General features: G+C 34.9%; 2 protein-coding genes across 10 annotated transcripts in view; both read left to right on the top strand.

Annotated features, from left to right (window-relative positions):
- Rbp6 (RNA-binding protein 6) overlaps positions 1–15,140 on the top strand; it is a 329,371-nt gene extending 314,231 nt beyond the window's left edge. For 6 of the 9 annotated variants that reach the window (XM_064116332.1, XM_064116330.1, XM_064116331.1 and 3 more), the window contains 5 exons: positions 7,055–7,159; positions 7,543–7,608; positions 8,853–9,118; positions 9,340–9,413; positions 9,711–15,140. In XM_064116332.1, the coding sequence (XP_063972402.1) occupies positions 7,055–7,159; positions 7,543–7,608; positions 8,853–9,118; positions 9,340–9,390 (488 nt within the window). In that variant the 3' untranslated portion in view covers positions 9,391–9,413; positions 9,711–15,140. The remainder of the gene's footprint in view (positions 1–7,054; positions 7,160–7,542; positions 7,609–8,852; positions 9,119–9,339; positions 9,414–9,710) is intronic. The other 3 variants (XM_064116326.1, XM_064116327.1, XM_064116328.1) reach the window with 3 other exon arrangements.
- Positions 15,141–18,773: 3,633 nt separating this feature from the next.
- Positions 18,774–20,807, top strand: LOC135160820 (coronin-7-like). Its single transcript, XM_064117861.1, has 6 exons — positions 18,774–19,072; positions 19,202–19,425; positions 19,586–19,775; positions 19,967–20,168; positions 20,328–20,522; positions 20,618–20,807. The coding sequence occupies exons 1-6, from the start codon at positions 18,837–18,839 to the stop codon at positions 20,774–20,776; spliced, it is 1,206 nt and encodes a 401-aa protein (XP_063973931.1). The 5' UTR covers positions 18,774–18,836; the 3' UTR covers positions 20,777–20,807.
- The last annotated feature ends 201 nt before the right edge of the window (positions 20,808–21,008 follow it).

Genomic DNA, 21,008 nt, shown 5'->3' with positions numbered 1-21,008 from the left:
ACGTCCGAATCTAGGATGCCCAAAGGCAAGAGAGCAAAAATATTCTAAAAAAAAGTATTTATTTTATTTATTATCAACTAAATAAATTAATGTAATCAGAAAAAAACTGACAAATAAATGGCCCATTAACTTGTCTCGCGCTCTTTTTCTATTTCTCTCATTGAATAAATCGCAGAAACGGCAATGGAAGATGCAATAAACAATAAAACACAGTAAAAACAATTATTCAAAAAGACAAACAGTTTTCAATGAAAAATTGTAAATCTTAAACGTGTTTCTCTAGTAGTCGTTGCGTAGTTATTTGTAGTTAAAGTTCTAATGTAATCACTTAAGATTAAACAGAAGGCAGATTATGAGAAGAAGCTTTTAATCAAAAAAAAAATCACTTTAGCATAGGTAAATAGGTAAATACCATAGATATCTAGGGTTTTGGGGGTTATGTCCAGGCGGGGGAGGGAATATTATTTGTCCAACCAAAGGGGTCAATCTTTGCGACCCTTACACTTTGGTCACAATGTTTGCACACACATACCACCGTAAAAATAACTCCGTAACATCACAAGTGGCTGTAATACCGTCAGTTAATCACTCTTCCGTGACTGTAGCCATCCACCAATCAACACAACGCACTACCCTAATGGGTCATGAACAATGCAGGTTATAACTACCTAAAATTCATAATATCATGAAAATAACGACGTAGAGCATTAAAAATACTTCTCGCGAATTATTTTCCATCCAGCGGGTAACGTTCACTTATTCGCAACCTCACCTGGGTCTATATTCACGGTAGAGTGATGTCCAATATTTTTTTTCCCCCTGCATCGCCGAAACATACCCCCCCGTCGAGTCTGCTAACCATGAAAAATTAATACCGCTAATCGTAGTGTAAGACCTCCGGCCCATTAGGCAAACTAAAAGGCAAAAAGAGTTCCGAGGAATATTGAAAAAAAAAACAATTAAATAATAAACAATTGAAAAAAAAATTCTTAATCATAACACGACATCTAGAGTTGAGAGAAACTTCTTTGACATTTGATGATGATTATTGATGATGAAATTAGTGATGAACCGCCCAAGGCCAAATTGCAGATTATCATTTGTGCAATAATTTTTATTTGATTGATTGAATATTTCAAACAATTTCTTCCATTCCTCTCTGAAAATGAAAAATGTAATTAATAAAAATAATTGTCAGTATATTTTTGTCAGCGAATGATCTGTGATCCATTTGTTTTCTTCGCGTCGTTATTCCGTTTGTGATTTAATTATGAAATAATATCATTATGATTATCGGTGTTTGTGGAAAGGACGACGCGCCTCCGTCCCTTGTCCCTCGTTGAGATGCTTTTTGAGGTGACTTCAGTGAAGCTAATGATTTATAAAAAAAAATTCAGAGGATTATGGGAGAATTATAAACCTAAAATACCCATTCGCCAAGAAAAGAAACTGTACACTCGAGGAAATTAAATATTTAAGTATTAAAGAATGAAGGAATGATGAATTTAAAAAAAACACAACCATCTGTCCTGAGCTTACATTTGTTATTACATAATGCTTAACGATATTATAATATTTTTATGCATACCTGCAGTTCGCTCGTATTATAATTGAATCCACAACCAAAACAACGAAATAGTATGAATTATCATGCTCAATATTCACTGATTATTCAAACGATTGTGATAATACGATCGAACTACAGTTGAATTGTTGCTATTCGTAAGAATTGTTGTTATATCACCTGCGAAAATAACAGCGCGGTTTTCGTGTTTTGGCAGAGTTGGGCAGTATTTGTTTATTACAATTTTTAATTTTACTTTGAACGATATTTTATTTAGAAAAGCAAAATGAATGAGAAGGTCAAAGGCAGGTGGAAAGACAAGACACTTAAGTCGAAGAGACTCCGATTTTCGTTTTGGTAATTGTTTACTAACAGATGTAATAAAAAATAAGCCGAATTCTCCTCTACACTCCGATTCTTCCCATTTAATTTTCACAAAATAGTGCCCACCTCTGGTGTTTTGTGCAACTCACCCATGAATCGAAACGCTCAGGGAGTCATTTTTCAACGATCGCCGAATTATGCACAATCATTATCGCCAAAGAAATGTGCAATGCGATTGTTAAAAAATTTAAAAAAAACAACAAGACACGAGAATTAAGAATGAGAAGAGGTAAAATTCTATGAGGCGCAAGTGTTTTTTTGTGACATCTGAATGGAACTTCAAAGTGATCATTAATTGATTAAACGATCAATGAATTTTTTGTCCATCGGAGGTCGTTCTGATAAATAATTAAACAAAAACGATGATTTGTCTGAGATGTATTTGAATGGAGAAAGCTGTAACAAATATGATTCGCTGAAAAATGCTCTATTATAACGATTAAGAATTATAATTCATAAATGTCTGTAATAAATAAAAAACAAAAGAACAGAAGAAAAACTAACAGAATAGTTTAACAGACTGGGGATGGTGGATTTTTCCAATGATTATTATTTCTATAATTTTTTTATAGTTGGAGTTTTGCCGGGAATTCGGCATTTTTGACAGTATTTTTTACCCTAAAAAAATAATAAAAAGTAGAAATACATTTTATCTTCTTTCAAATTTTAATGAATAAATTAAATATCAAAACTCCAATTACTCAACATTTACCATTAACCTCGTAACTATGAGCTAGGCCATATAATCTAAATACATCACATAATGGAAAATTTAATAATTCATTTCTTCCGTATTATCTGCAGGTATGCATTTATCATAATTCCACTTCAAACTTCCTAAAGTGAATAATTAAATTCCATTTCGAGATTTTAGGGTTTCGGAAAATTGCGTGGAACTCTGTATATCCCCTAACCCCACTATAATTCCCCAAAAAATACAGTTGACTCTATATAAGATACCAAATTGACAGTTCTATTCATATCTATCACTCACAAAAGTATCTCATCCAGTCTCTCCCTCCCAAGGCCCCCACAGGTATCTTATATAAAGAGTCAGTTGCGCCGGACCAAGAAATATTACCAAGTTTGAAGCAAAGATGAAGAAAAAAAAATTGTAAAAAAAAATCCTTGATGTCTATTGTTTGGTTAGGAGCGGTAGTGTACCGCGCACTGGGTCCAAGAGTCAGTCGAGTGTCCGTGAGCCCGAGCACGGGTTGCACCGGTAAGCTACAACCCCAAAGTGCAATGTTGTTTCAGCAAGTTGTCGTGTACTCGCTCTTCCCAACGGTAACCGTAATCCTTAGCCACCGTAGATACATACATATATACGTTATATCTATTCTGTCTTTATCTCACGTACACGCAAAACACTGGTATAAAGTGTTGAGCAAGAACTCTTGAGAGGTTATGTTTCCGTGGAGGGGATAAGAAACCAGTCGGGTATATAACGGATAACAAAAACTTATCGTCCATTAGTTTTTGCTGGTAAATCAGTGAAGTACTAAACCTCTGTGAGTACGAGGGACAAGTACAATTGTACAAAGTTTGGAGTAATTATTTCAATACATTGGTTACAAAACCATTACGATATTCATGGAGAACCACAAGGTGCATTTTCATGAAAATTTTCGCAATGGAAAGGGGTAAAGCATTTTCATTAATGCGAAACAATTGAACACTCGAGATATTCATGTTTCAATTAAACTGAGGGGTTTTTAATTAAAAAATCTACTCCACTTTGAAATATTCAAAAAGGGGGAGGGGGTACCATTTTACGAGAAATATTCTTTCGTCCACATGGCTTTTATCATCGCTATCGATTAATTTGTTGCCTCGATGAAGAGGACCAATGCAGCGTATCAGATATCGTGAAAAAGTTGTCACATTGGGACGATAAATATAATGTCATATATGTATAAATTACAACCCGTATATTGAACTGATGTTGGATGGATTGGCCTAGCTCATAGTACATAGAATTTTCCAACTACTTCCACTTTGACTCGTTGGCTGACCGAGCTATCACTGTTTTGTTGATTACAAATAAAACTCATGCCTAGTTTTCACTAGAACCTAGACCGAGCATGCACAAAATGCCGTAAAATTGTTGAAATACATTAATAAAAAATAGTTAAAATTATAACGTTGAGTTGATAAAAATTTGATGCATGTTCTGTATCTAGTAGTTCTAGTGAAAACTGTCAGCCATCATGAAGTGAATATTATCTGGCAGGAGGTGTGGGGGATGTGTCGAAAAATTTTGTCAATAAAACAAATCGAGTAAATATGAGAATATTAAAAACGAGGAAGAGCATAACGGAGAGAGGTCCATCGTCGGCCAGAAAATAAATCATGAGTAATGAGAGGAAAGAGTTCTGCCCTGAAGATGCCACAGCCACCTAGCGGCGAGTAATATCTACCAATCTAATCTTAAAAGAATTATATCAGAAGAATAATGAAACCCAATATTAGTGGACAACAGTTTAATATGAATTATGTCGTCGTAGTGAATACTAGAAATATTCCGAATTCATATAAAATTATGATTTTTAGATTACCAGAGAGTTCCGTAGTGATGCTGTTGTGTTGAACATTAAAATTATTTGTTTACGTGTTAAATTAGTCAGAATATACTTAAGATGAGATAACATCAGACTGTCGAAGTAATATTTATAAAATGGTGTACTGAATATATTTTTTATCGTCATTATTTGTCGATGTTTATATCATTTTATTTTCGTATACAATTGAAGGCTCATAGTGAGAAATAGTAGTGAGACAAGGAGTTGTGAGAGATTAGAATAGTCCGTAGTAATAGTAAGAGTGAGTTACGTACATTTCTCTCGTGTGTGTGTGAGTGTAACCGTAAATATCATGATAATTTCATATAATCGTTGAGAGGAAAAAGTTAGAACTAATGCCTATACCTAGATTATGTCCAAGTGCTGTAAAAACACTATGAACGTCGTAAGATTAATCATTAGTCCTAGAGCAGCAGGTAGATTAGAGAAATACAGAATTACGCGTGTAGTGTTTTGAAACTAATGCCTTCTTTTAAAACGTCATCACTCAAATTTCCCGTCCCCATTACCAATCGCAGACTTGAATATTCAATTAACAAAGAGACAGAGACTGTATCGCTGTGATTCGACCCCAGAGCGAACGATAAGTCAACCACTTTTGCTCTCTAATCTCTTTCTCTCTCTCTTTCAACAATTAAAAATTCATAATACTCAAACAGTTTTATCCATCTACTCCACGAGTATCTGCAACTAACAACTCAATTCCCATTGGCTAACAACAATTATATCATGACTTTTATCAAGTTCATTCGCCCGCGTAACGACTCTTTCGTTTTGTTCTCCAAATTTCCTCGTTCCTCATCATTTTCACAAACAATTTCCCTTCAATGAATCATGTTTTGACGATCCCCTCATGTACCTCCATAAACAACAATTGCAGTCACTGCACTTGAGTTTGTTCAATTCAAATTGTCCATTCACCAAACTAAAACAATTATTTTTCAGTGGCTCCTTCGTGCTCCCCTAATCGAAACATCCCCATCCACCAGCCCTCGTATCAAGCCAACTACCCCCCGATAAAAATATATGTAATGAACGTCTTAACCAAACGGTGCACATCTCCTTTTTATATCCCAAGAGATGATAGTTGAGATCCACTTGACCAATCGTGGCTGACTGTATCCCACTGGATTTTGTCCGTCACCCTCTCCCCTTCTCCGAACTTTACTCTCTTATCCACCAGTCTCGATCGCATTTACGTCAGCTGCGAAATATACTCGAAATAGATGAACTCTTGGCCTACATCATTCCACATACACGTCTCTCTCCCACCCTTCAACAACAAGAGCCATCCCTCATTTATCTCCCCCCCTGTCCCCCTCCTCCTCCCCATATTACGTCTCCTTTCCCCAATTCCAGATATAAAAAACAACGGTTTCGCCGAAAAACTAGTGCTCGAAGTTGCATAGACAAGTGACATATCGTGACATCCGGACATTCTATTTTCTTTTCTCTCCTCAATCCTCGAAATGTTCGACATATACTTCATCCCCTCAGACTCAATTTTTCAAGGAAAAAAGTTTATTGAAAATTTTATCGTTCAATAGATGAAGAATTCCGGTTTAAAGCTCGGGAAATTTTACCGACACATCCGTATCAAAAGACAAGGAGTCAAACGACAGGATAACAATTGTTTCCATTTTTTTTTCCATTTACTTATATTTTTGCAGTAAAAAAAATTTACTGAAAATTTGACCTGTCGTCAGGTGGTGAATATTCTCATAAAACTCGAGGGATTCTGGAAGGACACAAATTTAAAAGGTCAAGGGGTTAAAGGGCGAAACAATTTTTTTCGCCTCTATCTGATCGAAGATTTCACGATACACGCGATGCCATCAGCCCAAGGCCTGACCCTCTTATTGTACCATCTCTCCTCGTACTTGAGATCGTGATTTTTATTATTTCTCACGTAAAATCCCGTGTGCGCTTTGCTACCAGAGCCAAGTTGTTTTTATGTCCTTAGCCACTGATTCCTTTTTTTTCCTCTTCGTCGCACTTTCCTCCTACGGACTTATCCCCGAGGCTAACAAAAGTTACTGGACGGTAATCCGCTTTTATTCCCAGTCGTTCTCGCGAGGCCTCTTCAACGTATATCCTTATCCCTATCTTTTCTCTTTTCCCTGGTTTTGCCGTCCCTCTTCAATCGGGTAATATCAGCGTTAGACCGGGGGAGATAGTGCAGGAGAGTTATTGTCTATTACTCATTCTATTTAATTAAATGTTTGATGTCAAATTTGTTAATTAACTATCCGAGAGATTGACGCTGTCTTACTCGTCTTTATTTATTCACTAGTTTATCCCTCTCGTTTTTCCGTTTGTTCTCGAGGAATTTTCATTTCTTCAATTTTTTTTCCAGATCATCGGTAAAAGATTTTCAAGTTTTATTCACCAATTTATTTTCAGAGTAAACGATTTATTGAAAATCAATGAAAAATCGATGTTGTACATGCACAAGTTTTCACTTCAGTCATTATAATTTATCTTACCTTCATTATCAGTTTATTTGTTCTTTATTGAATGTCAGGAGTGCCAGCTGTGTATTACCATGGTACTGGGGGCGATAATGGGGGCCGTACTTACTCGGAGACGACGATCCAGCACGTTCATCGGAGTGCACTGCGGAAGAAATGTATGAAGTCTCGATTAGATGAAAATGACAGTAGTCTACTTATTAATAATATCTATAACATCATGTAACAAAAAATTATCATGGGAAGAATTACATCTGCGATAGTTATAAATTAATACTAAAAATTAATTGAAACAAGTAGATGAGGGTGTTCACATCGTTTTCATACATTTCTGCCACTTCTTCAATTCCCATTCTTTTTTTTTTACATCATTCACCACAATTACCCGCGATTAATCATCTGACAAAGCGAATAGAGTCGATTCCCACCGGCAATGAACAAAATAAAATCACTAAAATTTCAATTCCCGACCAGTTGCATTCATCGAAACAGAAATAAAACATTGAAATGTACAGTTGTAAATCTGAGATTTATGTTTCAGTGGATCTCACCAATGGACAACTCACACCCAACAACAACTCGCCCTTGCTCACGCAAGCTCTTTCTGGTACGTCTTCTCTTCTTTTTACTGCTCATGTCTCCATTGTTCTCGTTTTAAAAAAAAAAATGTTGATTCTCGTGCACGGCACAAGTTTTTCACGTAATCATTCCCTGAAAAAATGAATATAAAACAAATATATGTGCACGATGGTGGGGTGCGCCCTCTAGAGAGCACCCAGATGAATCTCTCATCCGGGAGACTCCGAAGAAGACGTTTTGCCCGGGTTAGAACGTATGTGGGACACTGTGCCCTCGGCTATGCGCGACTTCCATCTCCCTTTCATCTTTTTTTTTTCTTCCTTTTTATTCCCTTTCCCCACTTGAGAGAAGAATCCATCCGCGATATCCCCCCACCTCCTCCCCTCCCCCCAAACCCCTGCCGGCCGCAATCTCCTTTCAAATAAATCAAACTTTTGAATCGCGCGCGCCCTACGGGCCCATCCAACACACACCTATGTTCACGCAGTATGATGGGCGGTGTGGGGGTGGTGTAAAGGGGATGGAGAAAAGCCGGCAACGTTGGAGAAAACTTTGTAACCGCTCTCGGCCCATTGTCGAGAGTTTAAAAGCTGAATGGGTTTTTAGATTGTGCGCCACGCCGTTCGGTTTGTCATCATGTGGCGCCGAGAATTTCTCTTCAATTTTTTTCTCCTCGAGGTACTGCGGCAACTTTGAAATTCTTATACCCCACACGATAAATTGTGAATTGGAAGGGGGAGGGTGAATTCTTGAGAAACTTTTTCCGTACTGCGAAAATCAACAGCAAATCGATTGGATTTCTTTTTCCATTGTGAAGTGTTTGTCGCATGATTTTTTTTCTTTACTTTTAACACAACTAATATTATGGTTTGGTTAAGGTGATGAAAGGGATAGGGAATTTATTTTAACTGTTATTTTACGCACCGAAGTGAAAACGGGGTTTCGATTCTCAACCGTAGCCGGAACGCGGGGGCCGTAAAGTCGGGCTTTACGGACGCTCGGACTTCAGGTACCAGGACGGAAATAATTTTACCCCAACATTTGAACAAAGTTCCTGTTCTTAACAGGACATCAAGTTAAATCTTCCTCATTGACCGATATAATCGTCATATGTTGATGTTGGAATCCGCAAATTGAAATACGGCGCGGTCGGGTCCGTATTTGAAGTAGAACGATTTGAAATGTTTCTCTCAGACAGCAAACCCTGGGAATAAATAACATCGGTGAGAATTCGCGGATGAATGTAGGTATTTGACGTTTAACTATTTGCAGTGATGAACAACTACCAGGCAGCGCAAGCTGGATTTCCACCAGCCTCACCGCACGGTGCCGCTGGCCATGGTGGTCCACAGGGGCGTTCCTTTCCTTCAGCAAATTCACCCGGCCCCATTGACATGTACAGTTCGAGTGCAGCAGCAGCAGCCGCAGCAGTGGATTCTGCTGTTGCAAACTACGTCCAGACAGCAGCCAGTCCACAGCCACCAACTACCGCGTTTCCCGCCATTGCCGTTTCCCGCGCACCGCTCAACTACAGTCCTGTAAGTGAAATTTCGGCATAATTTTTTCACCTCTTTTCCTTTCACGAATAATGATGCAATTATATTATTCACCATCGGTTGTTGTTAATTTATACTGATACAATTACTAACGCTACTAAATCGTTTTTATTGTCACCTTTTACTTTCGTATTTTTATGAATTTAGTGGTTTGTCATATTTGAGGATGTAATAATGACGTTTTGTTTACGTTGGGCTTATTGATGTTCCAGGGTCCCCTGATACCGGCGGCGTTTACTAATGGCTACCATTGAGCCTTGTTAAGACCTAATAACATGTGAGTAATCTACGAGATTTATTTTTTTCTCTCCGACTGTACCGATAATAACGTTTGGAGATGCCGCGGATTTATGAGGTTTGAAATTAATTAAAAAATCATGCGAAGTTTTTGATGGACAAGTCATTCATTAAAAATTTAATTCGCAGTTGAGACGCATTACAATTGACTCTTCATATAAGATACAACATTTTTAACGACATAGAAACGTACCGACGCGCACCGTCAGACCAGTATCTTATAAAGAGGGTTAATTGTATTATCATTATGCAAAAATTCAAACACCTTTGTTTATAGGATGGACGAGAGGGCACAGCGCGGCAGGATCGACTGATGGCACAACGAGCAACACGAGGATGACGCCTTTCAGCCTCTACCCTTTGACGTCAACCTCTGAACAAAAAAAAAAAATATTAAAAAATAAAGCCATTGAAAAAAGAAACCCCAAACAACAATGGGTAAGAGAGTGGAATTTTTCTAAAAAGAAAAAGTGGATCGCTTCCGGTCGGGGTTACATCCAGAGGGAGGGAATGCAGCGAAGGATGATCGGATGATTCATGGACCAGAACACCAGTTGGTGATGATGAGCAGCTGTTGAGGATGATGGTTGAAGGTCGAAAAATACAATGGAAAATGCAAAAAAAAAAATTATAAAAAATACAAAATGTTCAGAGAACGTTTGCGAGCGAAGAGGGTGGAAGATAACGGTAGAGAAGGACAAGAGAACAAGCACCACAGGCACCACACATCACACGTCGCGTCTGTCATAAAATATGAAAAAAAAGATAAGATAACAAGATATTGCAAAAAAAAAATTATTAAAAAATATATATAATTCTATATATATTTGCGCGCACGCCCGTTCTCCGACATTAATGAATAATAATAAAAATAACAAAAAAAATATTGATAACAAGAAAAATTAATAATTATTAATTGCTAAATAATTAAGCGGTTAAGTCTATAATATATATATATGATAAATAATTGATAATTAAATAGACAACGTATGAAACACTAGGACTTAAGAATGAAAAAAAATGAATAATTATTATTATTGACGATGAGAGGGAGGATGCAAATACCAACACACATACGAACAAAGGTAAACAATTAAAGTTTTAACGATTTCATTGGTTTTCTTTTCTTAACTCATTAAATTTTACTTGTTTACAATGATTCTTTCACGGGAATCTGAATGACTCGAGAAATTGAATTGTATTATTGTAATATTTCAGTGATTGAGAGTATTATATTTCGGTACCCATTTTTCGTCCCCGATAATTCTCACTTTTCCTTCCCGGAAGTGCAGATAAATGATGGAAACAATGTTTTTTTTAATGTTATTTGTATTGTGATGATAAATTATAGCTAAAATGGTACAGACAAATACACACAAAAAAAAATCAGGTGGTCTTCCTATTCATTGGAATGAACATTTTTTGGCAATATATATAACGAAAAAAAAAAACAAAGATCTATAAATATATGAATGAATTTATCGATTACTTTCTCTTGGAACCTCACTACAACACGCGCGCGATGAAATATAAATACTGAAGAGTGATGAGTTTGTTTGCATTGATCCAATCACGATACGTAATTGATTTGTTTCAAATGTCATTGTTTATTTCTGATAAGCCAGTGGTTAATGTCACGGAGAATAATACGGAGACACATTATACATGGTTTTAATACCCAACACTATTATTTTCGAGAAATAGACGAACAGCCAATGTTTTTAATTGCACAAAGCACTTACAATGAGAATGAAATTATTAATCTGCTGGGGAAAACAACTCGATGAGAGTAAAAACTTAAATTCCTTAGGTTAGAATTTAAGATCTAAAAATGATGCAACCGTGTGAGCGAAATGAAACGGTTGCTCAATATCTTGTTTTTTGTTGACGCGATTATTAACTATTTATTACGACTATTATTATTAAATTTTTCAAATAAAATTATTATAATGTGAATATATGTATGATGAATTATGATAAAAAACGGTTATATTGTATTCAACAACAGGGTAAAAATAATAAGAAAAATGTGTAATGCCTGGGGACGAAACTGTCGACGACGAGACAGCGGCCATTTTGTCGCGAGAGATAAATGTGCGAGGGATGGGGCAACTTCTGCCTGGTGTCAATTCAATTGTCAACATTAGCCAGTGGATGAAAAAATGCTGGATCAAATACATTGAATATTCTATGAACAAATTGAAGAGGGGAATAATTCTTACATTCAAAAGAAAATGGCCGCCAAGTCCCGAGGCCTCACCTAACTAAAATGCGTGTATAAAAGAAAAATTATACATTGGACCAAAAAAAAAAGCACTTGGCATCCAAGAAAATTGATTTACACATTTAAAGTACACAAGAAAAACACTCACGTAAAAACAAAGTGTCTCCGGATAAGAATAATGAACAAAAAAGAGAAATGAAGTTTCTGCAAGAGTCTCAGCTTCCGTTAATTACCAATTAATTTCCATGATTTTCATCAATGAACAAAGTGGCGTCGAATTTTTAACTCTTTGTTTTCGCCTCGCGACGAGAAGGAAAAGAAGAAAAAAACATCCGTAAGATTAAAAAAAATTACCATAAAATGAATAAGAAATAAAATATATTTACAAATTAAGGAAAAAAATAAATATATAAATATTATATAAAGATGGCGCTCTTTTACCGTCAAAAAAAGGAAACCTCTAAATAGCTTCGCAATTAATTCAAGAGCAATTAATTTTGTTAATTAAACGAATGAAGCAAGAGTAAGCGAATAAAAAACTGATGAGAAGTAGCAACAATTTTAGCCAGACACAATTAAATGAATGAAAATAAAAAGGGGGGGGGGGGAATCCGTGATTGGAGGTGAATGTAATAAAGAAAATTGAAGAGGTGAGGATTATAATAAAGCAGCACTACAAGGATATAACACCAGCTCAATGAAACAAAATAAAAAATAAATATTGAAAATTCGTAGATTACACGAATTGACGCAAAAATAACATTTTAAAAAATGTAACGGACTCTTTAGAAATAAGAGAAAAAAAAACGTTGTAACATTTTTCGGGCAATCTGAGGCTTTCCATAACCTCAAAAAAAAAAACAAAATATATATAGAGCATTATAACCAACAATTAATGATCAATTATTAATTGGGAGATGAGAAGGATGCAGTGGTAAAATGGACGGGCAATGAGTGTAAGCAAACAAAGAGGAAAAATACGAGTACAGTCCATAAGTTTATATATAATGATATAAATAAATATTGAATTATTACATCTATGACTATATCCGGCAAAACAAAATAATTAATAGTATATTTCCGGACGTGTGTCATAGGGATTTTTACTCGCGTCGCTTGTCGGTCCTCACCTTCGGCTCGGAAGATAATGTCGCGCGGCTAAAAATCCGTAGGGCACTAGTCATGAACAATATGTTCCCGTAGTGATTTACACTTTTTTGAGTTCGAGAAAGGGCCAGTGCCAATTCCCGGACGACCAAGAGTGAAGATCAGTACGGAAAAATCAATTTTAAAGAAACAAATACTTGAACGCGTGAGAGATGAATATAAAATGGCAAAAATTTTAAATAATAATTAATTGAAATTAATTAACATTATATATGAATTAAAGACTAAGTTGATTTACCAATTAATAACCGAAAATGGGGGCAGAAATATAAATGAAAATGAAATTGTTTTATGCATTTGTATATAATTATTGATGTTTTAAACAAATGAATGCTGATATTATAATATTGTATTGTAATTTTTTCGATCACCGATCATATAAAAAATGGCGGAAGGGGATGACGCGATGGAATTTCGCTTGTGATTAAAATCGTATAAAAAATCATGTAATTTTTTGCGATTTCTTTACAGTGGAAACAAATCAGTGAAAAAAATATAAAAATGAACGAATTATTGAAAAGAAAAAAGGAAAAAAATCGTCACAACGCAATTCAGTCTCGCCTTCTCTTCCTCAATTCTATATAAATATATAAATACTATACATATACGATAGTAAATAAAAAAATTAAAAACGAGGAAAATCCACAATACTATAAACTAAATATTTAATTATACATAATTACACGAGAAACCAACTCAAAGAGAAAATTGCGAGGTGACGAGGGACTATTTTAAACTGCTCGGAGAGATGTTTCAATTATTCTTCGATTTTTCAAGTAATTAGATATTCTAATGAATGTTATTCTTAAATTTCTCATAATCTTTAATTTATCATTGTCTCTCTGGCCAAAATGGGTGCTGATGTGTTAACAAAAGAACTGTTGGGAATATGATAAGCAACAGATGGAAAAAAAAATACCTTAAGATATACGAAGGACTGATTATTGTTTTGAAGTCGCCAAATAATTTCAACAAGTCAAATAATCAAATAGTCAACTTAAAAAATCTATTTGCAACAGTATTTCTACCCGATTCTCATGATGTAACCCAGCGCTGGTCACCAAATAGAAACGAGAATCAAATTCATCAATTTCAGAATCAACTCTTTAAATTTATGGTTCTCCTTTAGAAAAAACATTTATTCATCGGACTATTTAATTTTCTGGAGCAACGGGAGAGATGTCATTCACGAAATATTGAGTTCATAGTGATAGCAGTTTTCACAGGCACTCAAATCAACAAGAAGAACAACAAAAATTGCAAAAATTAATAATCATCAGCACCTTTGCTTCGCCGTTCGCCAAAAAGCCCCAACCTAAAATTAACGAATTCACAAATTTTCACATTTATTGTAATTTAATTGTAACGGCTTGACATAAAAGCAGATTAAACAGCATCGATTGGAAAATAACAGAAATGGATACATAAGAAATAGTAAAGTCTAGATAGTCAATGATTCTGACATGGACGAAAAATATTGCGGCCAATATTCGCGGCATATGAACAAATATATTTATTATATATTTAAGTTTACAAAGACGTTCTAAACAGTGTGAATTACTTCGAGGAAAATGAAAAAAACAAATGTGTAACAAAAACACGAAATGAGCAAAACAAAACGATATGAAAAATAAGGAGAGTGAGATTGTTGTGCGAATACTGTTCATCACGTTTTTGTGAGATAATTAATTAACTGTGAGTGTGTGAATTAATTTTGTATGTGTGAAAAAAGAAAAATCGAAGGAACAGAAGAGAATAATTAAAAATAACGTAAAAGTTGGGAATAACCGAGTGGATTGTAGGCTAGATAGGCAATTTTTGACCATTAATTAAAGGGAAAAATTAACACGCCATTTATCGTCGAGAATATAAAATTCTCCGATTAAACAAAATTAAGGAAAAATATTTTAAAAAATGGCGATACTATGAAAGACCGATCAGTATACGATCGCACGATCCAGCGTATTTTATTTAATTAAAATTTAATTATTATTTGTCTGATTTTTCATTATTATATAAAAAATACTTGTTTTATCATTTTCTTTTCTGTTGAATTTATTATAAAATAAATCATAATAATATTATTGTCATTACAGAAAAAAAACACAATCTCGTTATTATTTAATTTTTCCTTTTATCATTTCACAAATTAACACTGAGGAATGGAATGAAGATAAACAAATGCAATATTTGTAAATATATATTATATTCGGGCGCCCGTTGAAATAATTATATAACATGAATATAAACAATTGGTAATTACACGTGGACCCCATGAGATAAATAAATGAATAAATAAACGAATGACATGAGTTACATTTTTTTTTCATTCGATTAATCGTGCAGAGAGACTAATATTCACCTTAATTTATTGAAACAATTTTTTTTCCTTCAATAATACCTTGAAAAATCGGTTAGAGGTCTCAAGAAATGGCACTACGTCTCTTATCAACCATTATCTTAATTTATTATCGTTCAACTCACTTGGCTTGCCATCACTGAACAATTAAAATTTCAAATTAACCACCATAAACAATTGTTTCTGCATAATCTAATAAACCAAAGCAATTCATAAGAAGGATGAATTTGTACATAAGAATTTTATCTGACGCAAACACTCGTGCTTCAATAATTAAACAATTAGATTAATAATCCGAGGGTCATTCACGTGAAAATAATGAATGGATCGATGCCGCGACTCGTGTACCGTCGAAATTGAAAAAAAAATAATCGGACATGTGTGGTCAATTAATTATTTCAATTCGAATGAAAAATAAGAAATCCATTAATTTCAATCGTTCACATATCAGAGTGATCTATAAGATGTTAACTTAAGGAACGAACGGCGGAGAGAGAGAGTGCAAGCCGATTAAACATTCGCTAATTGATGAATTGATTGAGTATCATTTGCATGAGAGAAAAATTGAAAAATAATTCTATATTAAATTTCACAATTTTCATATTATTATGCAATTAGTTGATTCCGCCTGATGGAACGCCTAAAGCTAACGGACACCAAGGCCTCCTGCCCCCTCCTCCCCCTCATAACGATGTAAATTAAATGATGAAAGAGTGAATGATGCGATAAAAACACTAAATTGCGGACGGTACAAACGCGGCAATTAAAAAAAACAACATCAGAGTAATTGAACAATTATACCATTATAATGATCATTTAATCGTCTTATGGTAAAAGGGAAGTATCTTCCGAAATCGCGAAATGCAGAATGAAAGGGGCGTACATCGGCACCTGCGCCCTTTTCAGTTTAACGACATAATCGGCTTCAAAACTGTTATTTTCTGACTCATTAATCTAATGAATATGTAGGAATCAAAGGGGCATATGTGTCAAACATGACCCCCTTAAATATGAATAATCTCCACATGTGCCCTCCTATCGTTTATAATTTTGTTTCAAACGAATAAATCATCGGGAGCATAAATTCATTGATTGTAAATGGATAGAAAAATATACGCCCTTTTCACCCTAGGGCGATAACGTGCAATAAGAGAGCTAAAAAATTCACTGAAGAAATACTTGCAAACGCAAAATGAAGAAAGAAGAAAAGAAATAATACCAATTTTACATATTCTTACTAATCAATCGTAAAAGTGAAATAAAATGAATTAAATACAACAATACAAATACGTATAGTGACATATATTAAATAAATTAATGATGTATTGCATATGAGGAGCCAATGATAATGAAAAAAAGCCGGATTCGAGAGGCCGTATGACGCGGAAAGGACAGATTATGAAAGAAAACATTAATAACAGAATAAAAAGAAAACGGTAATCTATCTACTTACGTAAGTAACGTAAAGTTTCAATTTTACACTACCGATAATAATGAAATAACTGATAAGTCTACTTCATAAGAGAATATGAATGATTTATAATTATAACGTTGTACAGAATATTTATGAAAAAAATAAGAAAAAGGTGAAAAAAAATAATATATAAAATAAGGTCCAACATTTGAAGAGAGAGCCGAGGGTCGAATAAATATATTCTAAAATGCGGCAAATTACGAATAAAATAACAATTGGATTTAAATACATTACCACGAGGTTAAATAATGAATTCTCAACGTGATCGATCACTTTCTTTGATTAATGAAACCCCAACAACTGCGCGATTCTCAATTAAAATATAAATATAAGGTTAAATTTACTAGCAATAACGATAAAACATTTAAATAAACCAGAGCTGGACAGAATTTGAATCAACATTTACAATGTTCGGGACAAATTGATAATTCAGAGTCATCAAATATCATAAATGGAATGCAACTTGTTGGTATGAATCAACGAAATTATAATTAATTATTAAATTTCATTGTTCATAATATTTCCATAACTGGGGGACATGGAAATGCGATAACTGAGGAGCCTCTGTGACGTTAGCCGATTATTCTTCATTCCATCGGCACAAAATATCAAATATCTATTTTATCTCAGTTGAAAAGTAACTAAATAAATACGAAATAGTGTCCAGCTCTGGAAAGAATTTATATAATAATAATAACTAAACTTCCCTCAGCTTTAATAAAGTGTCTAAAGACGTGTGTGATCACGTGAAAATAATTATCTCCCGTGATCCAAACCTCATTAATAAAATCGACAACAATCGACTCTCTATTCAAATTGAAAAACGATTTAAAAAAAAAATGGTCCAGACTATAATGGAAGTTTTGTAAGAAGCTACAAAACGTTACTTGCGGGAGATTAATTTAAAAACAAACGGGCTGATGAAATGAAATAATGACGCCAGCCCATTATCGAAATACAAAATTTGAAAGAATTAATTAATTAAAGTAATAAATAGAGTAATCCATAACTAAAAAAATTGCGAGGCTACCCCTAACTCTCATCCCTGCTTGCGCTTGATCAAGTGCGAAGTGGAAAGAAGAAAAATAATATTAAAAAAAAAACAGTTTTTAAAAGGATTAAAATCAATAATGGCTCCTACCTAGCTGTGAAATAATAATTAATTACTGAAAACACGACTAGGTGGATAAACTTAAACTAATGAAGATACAATGGCGGGCCGGCGATTAAATTAATGATGTATGTATACAAAGAACAACAAGAACAAGAGGAAATGAGGAATAATTATTGCGATTATAAATATAAACACTACTGAAAAAGGTAAAAAAAAATAATAAAAATTAACAAAAAGAATAAACAATATTGTACCCCTCTGTACATATAAATATATGATATAATACTATTATTACAATATGATTTATTATAAAAAATATACATATATAAATATCTAATGAATTCATATTACGTTTTATTATCGTTTCGATCTATTGGTTGAATATTTGCAAATGACGATTAATTATCATCAATTATTAATTATGAGATGAGAAACAACAACCAGAATTATTGCGAATAATATTATTAATATTTAAGAAAAAAAAAGGTTCACAACGTGCCGTGTGTATGTGGGAATAAAATATGAAATATAATGGACATTGTTCAATTCAAAGAAAGTATTGTGTCTTTGTCTCTTTTATTCATTATCCATTAACTTTTCCTGCACGCAACTCCCAACAAAATGATTTATTTCTAATTTTTCAAATTCCGGCTCCAATACCGGAGATTTCGTTCTTATTCGCGGTTGTACGGTACTCTGCGGCCGATGTAAAGGTGTTGCTGTCGATAATGTAGAGGATATTCCCACCCCTATACACCTGCAACCCCCATACACCCCCTTACCCACCTAAATATTTAATTATTATACTGTATATAATAATTATTCCCACGTGAAATATTATTAGATATTTCTCAAATTAAAAAAACGCGTCTAGTCAATAAACAGATGAACTAATAACAAATGTAAAAGGGGGTGAATATTTAATTTATGACGATTGTCTTCAGTAACCATCTCTTGTTATTGATCAGGCATGAAATATATCAGGCACAGATAACCTGACATTTTTGACTCTTCAAAATCTCCAACTAATACCTTTCACGTACCATTTTCTTCATCAATGTCATCATGAAGAAATTACCAAGGCCATCCGCTGTGACAATACACCCAAGCACATCCAAGAGTAGAGAGTCCATCCCTCGAACCTCAATATTACCCTCGAGGAAAGCCTCGCGGTCCCATAAAGTTAGTTATGCTGTGACAAAAGCATATTTGCAGACTGGAGATCCTGATGAGGCAAGCAGACTTGCTGAGGTGGAGCAGGGGTTGTTCCTGGACGGAGATATCAACGTCGTCAGTCAGATGTACGCTTTATCATCTAAAGTGACAAAAATTTAATTTCCAAATTCTTAATCCCACGTTAAAAACCTGATTATTTCATTTCTCATTTATAAATGTTTGAAATATATTCATTTCTATTTCGATACTTGAAGCGAAGGGACTCAGGAAATCTTGTGTCTGTCGTACACGGAGACGTTTGACTACTTGGGGGTGGGTCTCGCCGATGGAACCGTCAGATTAATTAATACACAAACTGGAGAATTCGACAGGACATTGAGGGATGATGAAATGATACAGAATCCGGGGGCAACTACTGCCCTTAAACATCGACCCGTTCAGGGTGCCCTTCCGATGACTCAGACCCTAACAGCAACTTGTAATTAATTTTATTTCGTAACTTAATGGGCGTATTTGGAAAGAGTCTAATTCATTGGCCTCTTGCAATAGTTATATCCATGATATAATAAAATAAATAAATAAATCTCGAGGCGTCTTAATAATATTGATCAATCTTCCTCCCTCCTATTGATCATCAGATGTCACTGGATGTGTGAAATGTTGGCACTACCCCACGGCCCGTTGTCTCTACACAATTCGTGAAAATAGACAAACCCTAGGTCTCGCTTATCACCCGACACTTCCGAAGTTTGTGACGGTCGGTGATGATACGAAGTTGTGTGTTTATGACGAGGAAACGAAAACACTCGAGCGAATATTGCAAGCCAGGTACTCCGAACAGCTAATAAAGCCTGAAAAAAAATTCCAAGCGCCCATGAAACCGCAATTATTCAATATTCAGAAGTATTATTCATGAAAATATCATTATTTCCTTTTGAAAAAGCCCTAAGCGCTCGAATAACGCATATGAACAACCACCTTCCCCTCCAAATCATGAAGAAATATATTATTCATTGTAGCACTGCCCTAGAAATCATGAGCGGTCACAGATCCCGAGTGTTCGCCGCTTGCTTCAATCCTAGATCTCCTCATGAACTCATCAGTGGAGGATGGGACGATACAATACAATTTTGGGATATTCGGGAGCCTCATTCTTCTAGATTTATCAGTGGCGTTCATATTTGTGGCGATAGTATTGATATCAGTCAAGATGGGAAAGAGGTGAGTCTAAATCAATTCTACTCGAATATTTTCGTCCCAACGTAGCCCCGAATTGAAAAAACTCAATAAAATCAAGTTCCTCAGGGCCAGTCATGGAAATAATCCCATCTCAAGGGTTTTAGAGAACTTCATTGAATATTCAGTGATTTTGTCGTGCAGATTCTCACGTGCGCATGGTCGAAAACAGATGCAATCCAACTGTGGGATTACAGAACAGGAAAACTTATAGCCACATTGGAACCGGATCCCTGGGAGTCCCTTCTCTACGCTGGCAAATATATCGGTAGTTCGTTCATTGTTTGCGGTGGTTGCAACAGTAATTTATTCAGAATCATCGACCTAAACTCTAAGACCGTACGTTTTCATGGCTTCCACTATTTTTTTAACTGACACGAGTGGCTCATAAAATTGTTGAGCATGTGGCTAATAGGATTAATGATGTCTTCCAGACACTCTCTGTGGTGAAAAAGCTACCTGGAGGGGTGTATGGGATCGACATAGGCCCTTCTAGCGCCAAATCGCAGAAGAGAAGCCTCAAATATCCTTCCCTACCACGAATCGCTTTTTGTTCTGGTAAAAGCGTACTTGAAGTCGAAGCAAATAGTTAGAACTGAGTCGGGACCTCAAAATTGGAGGATGAACTCATGATGATTTCTTGAATATCTTCGAACGAAAGCCACTCAGACGAATATTTAATCAAAACACACCCTTCAGATAATACGAGTGAAATAATTCAATTTAATTGTGTTTGGAGCATTTTATTGAATATTCAGTAAATTTTCCAGATAATAGGTTGTCAACGCCAATAAAATCCCACCGTTTTCCAAGCGATAAACAATG

Source organism: Diachasmimorpha longicaudata, chromosome 3, assembly GCF_034640455.1.
Source record: "Diachasmimorpha longicaudata isolate KC_UGA_2023 chromosome 3, iyDiaLong2, whole genome shotgun sequence".
NCBI lineage: Eukaryota > Metazoa > Arthropoda > Insecta > Hymenoptera > Braconidae > Diachasmimorpha > Diachasmimorpha longicaudata.
The sequence above is the reverse complement of the archived record's forward strand: the minus strand, read 5'-3'. Positions and strand labels throughout refer to the sequence as shown.

Bases quoted from the DNA above. Each gene is read 5' to 3' on its own strand.
- LOC135160820 (XM_064117861.1), top strand. From the start codon at position 18,837: ATGAAGAAATTACCAAGGCCATCCGCTGTGACAATACACCCAAGCACA. The intron at 19,426-19,585 runs GTAATTAATTTT...ATTGATCATCAG, and splicing joins TCAGACCCTAACAGCAACTT to ATGTCACTGGATGTGTGAAA. The intron at 19,776-19,966 runs GTACTCCGAACA...TATTCATTGTAG, and splicing joins GAGCGAATATTGCAAGCCAG to CACTGCCCTAGAAATCATGA.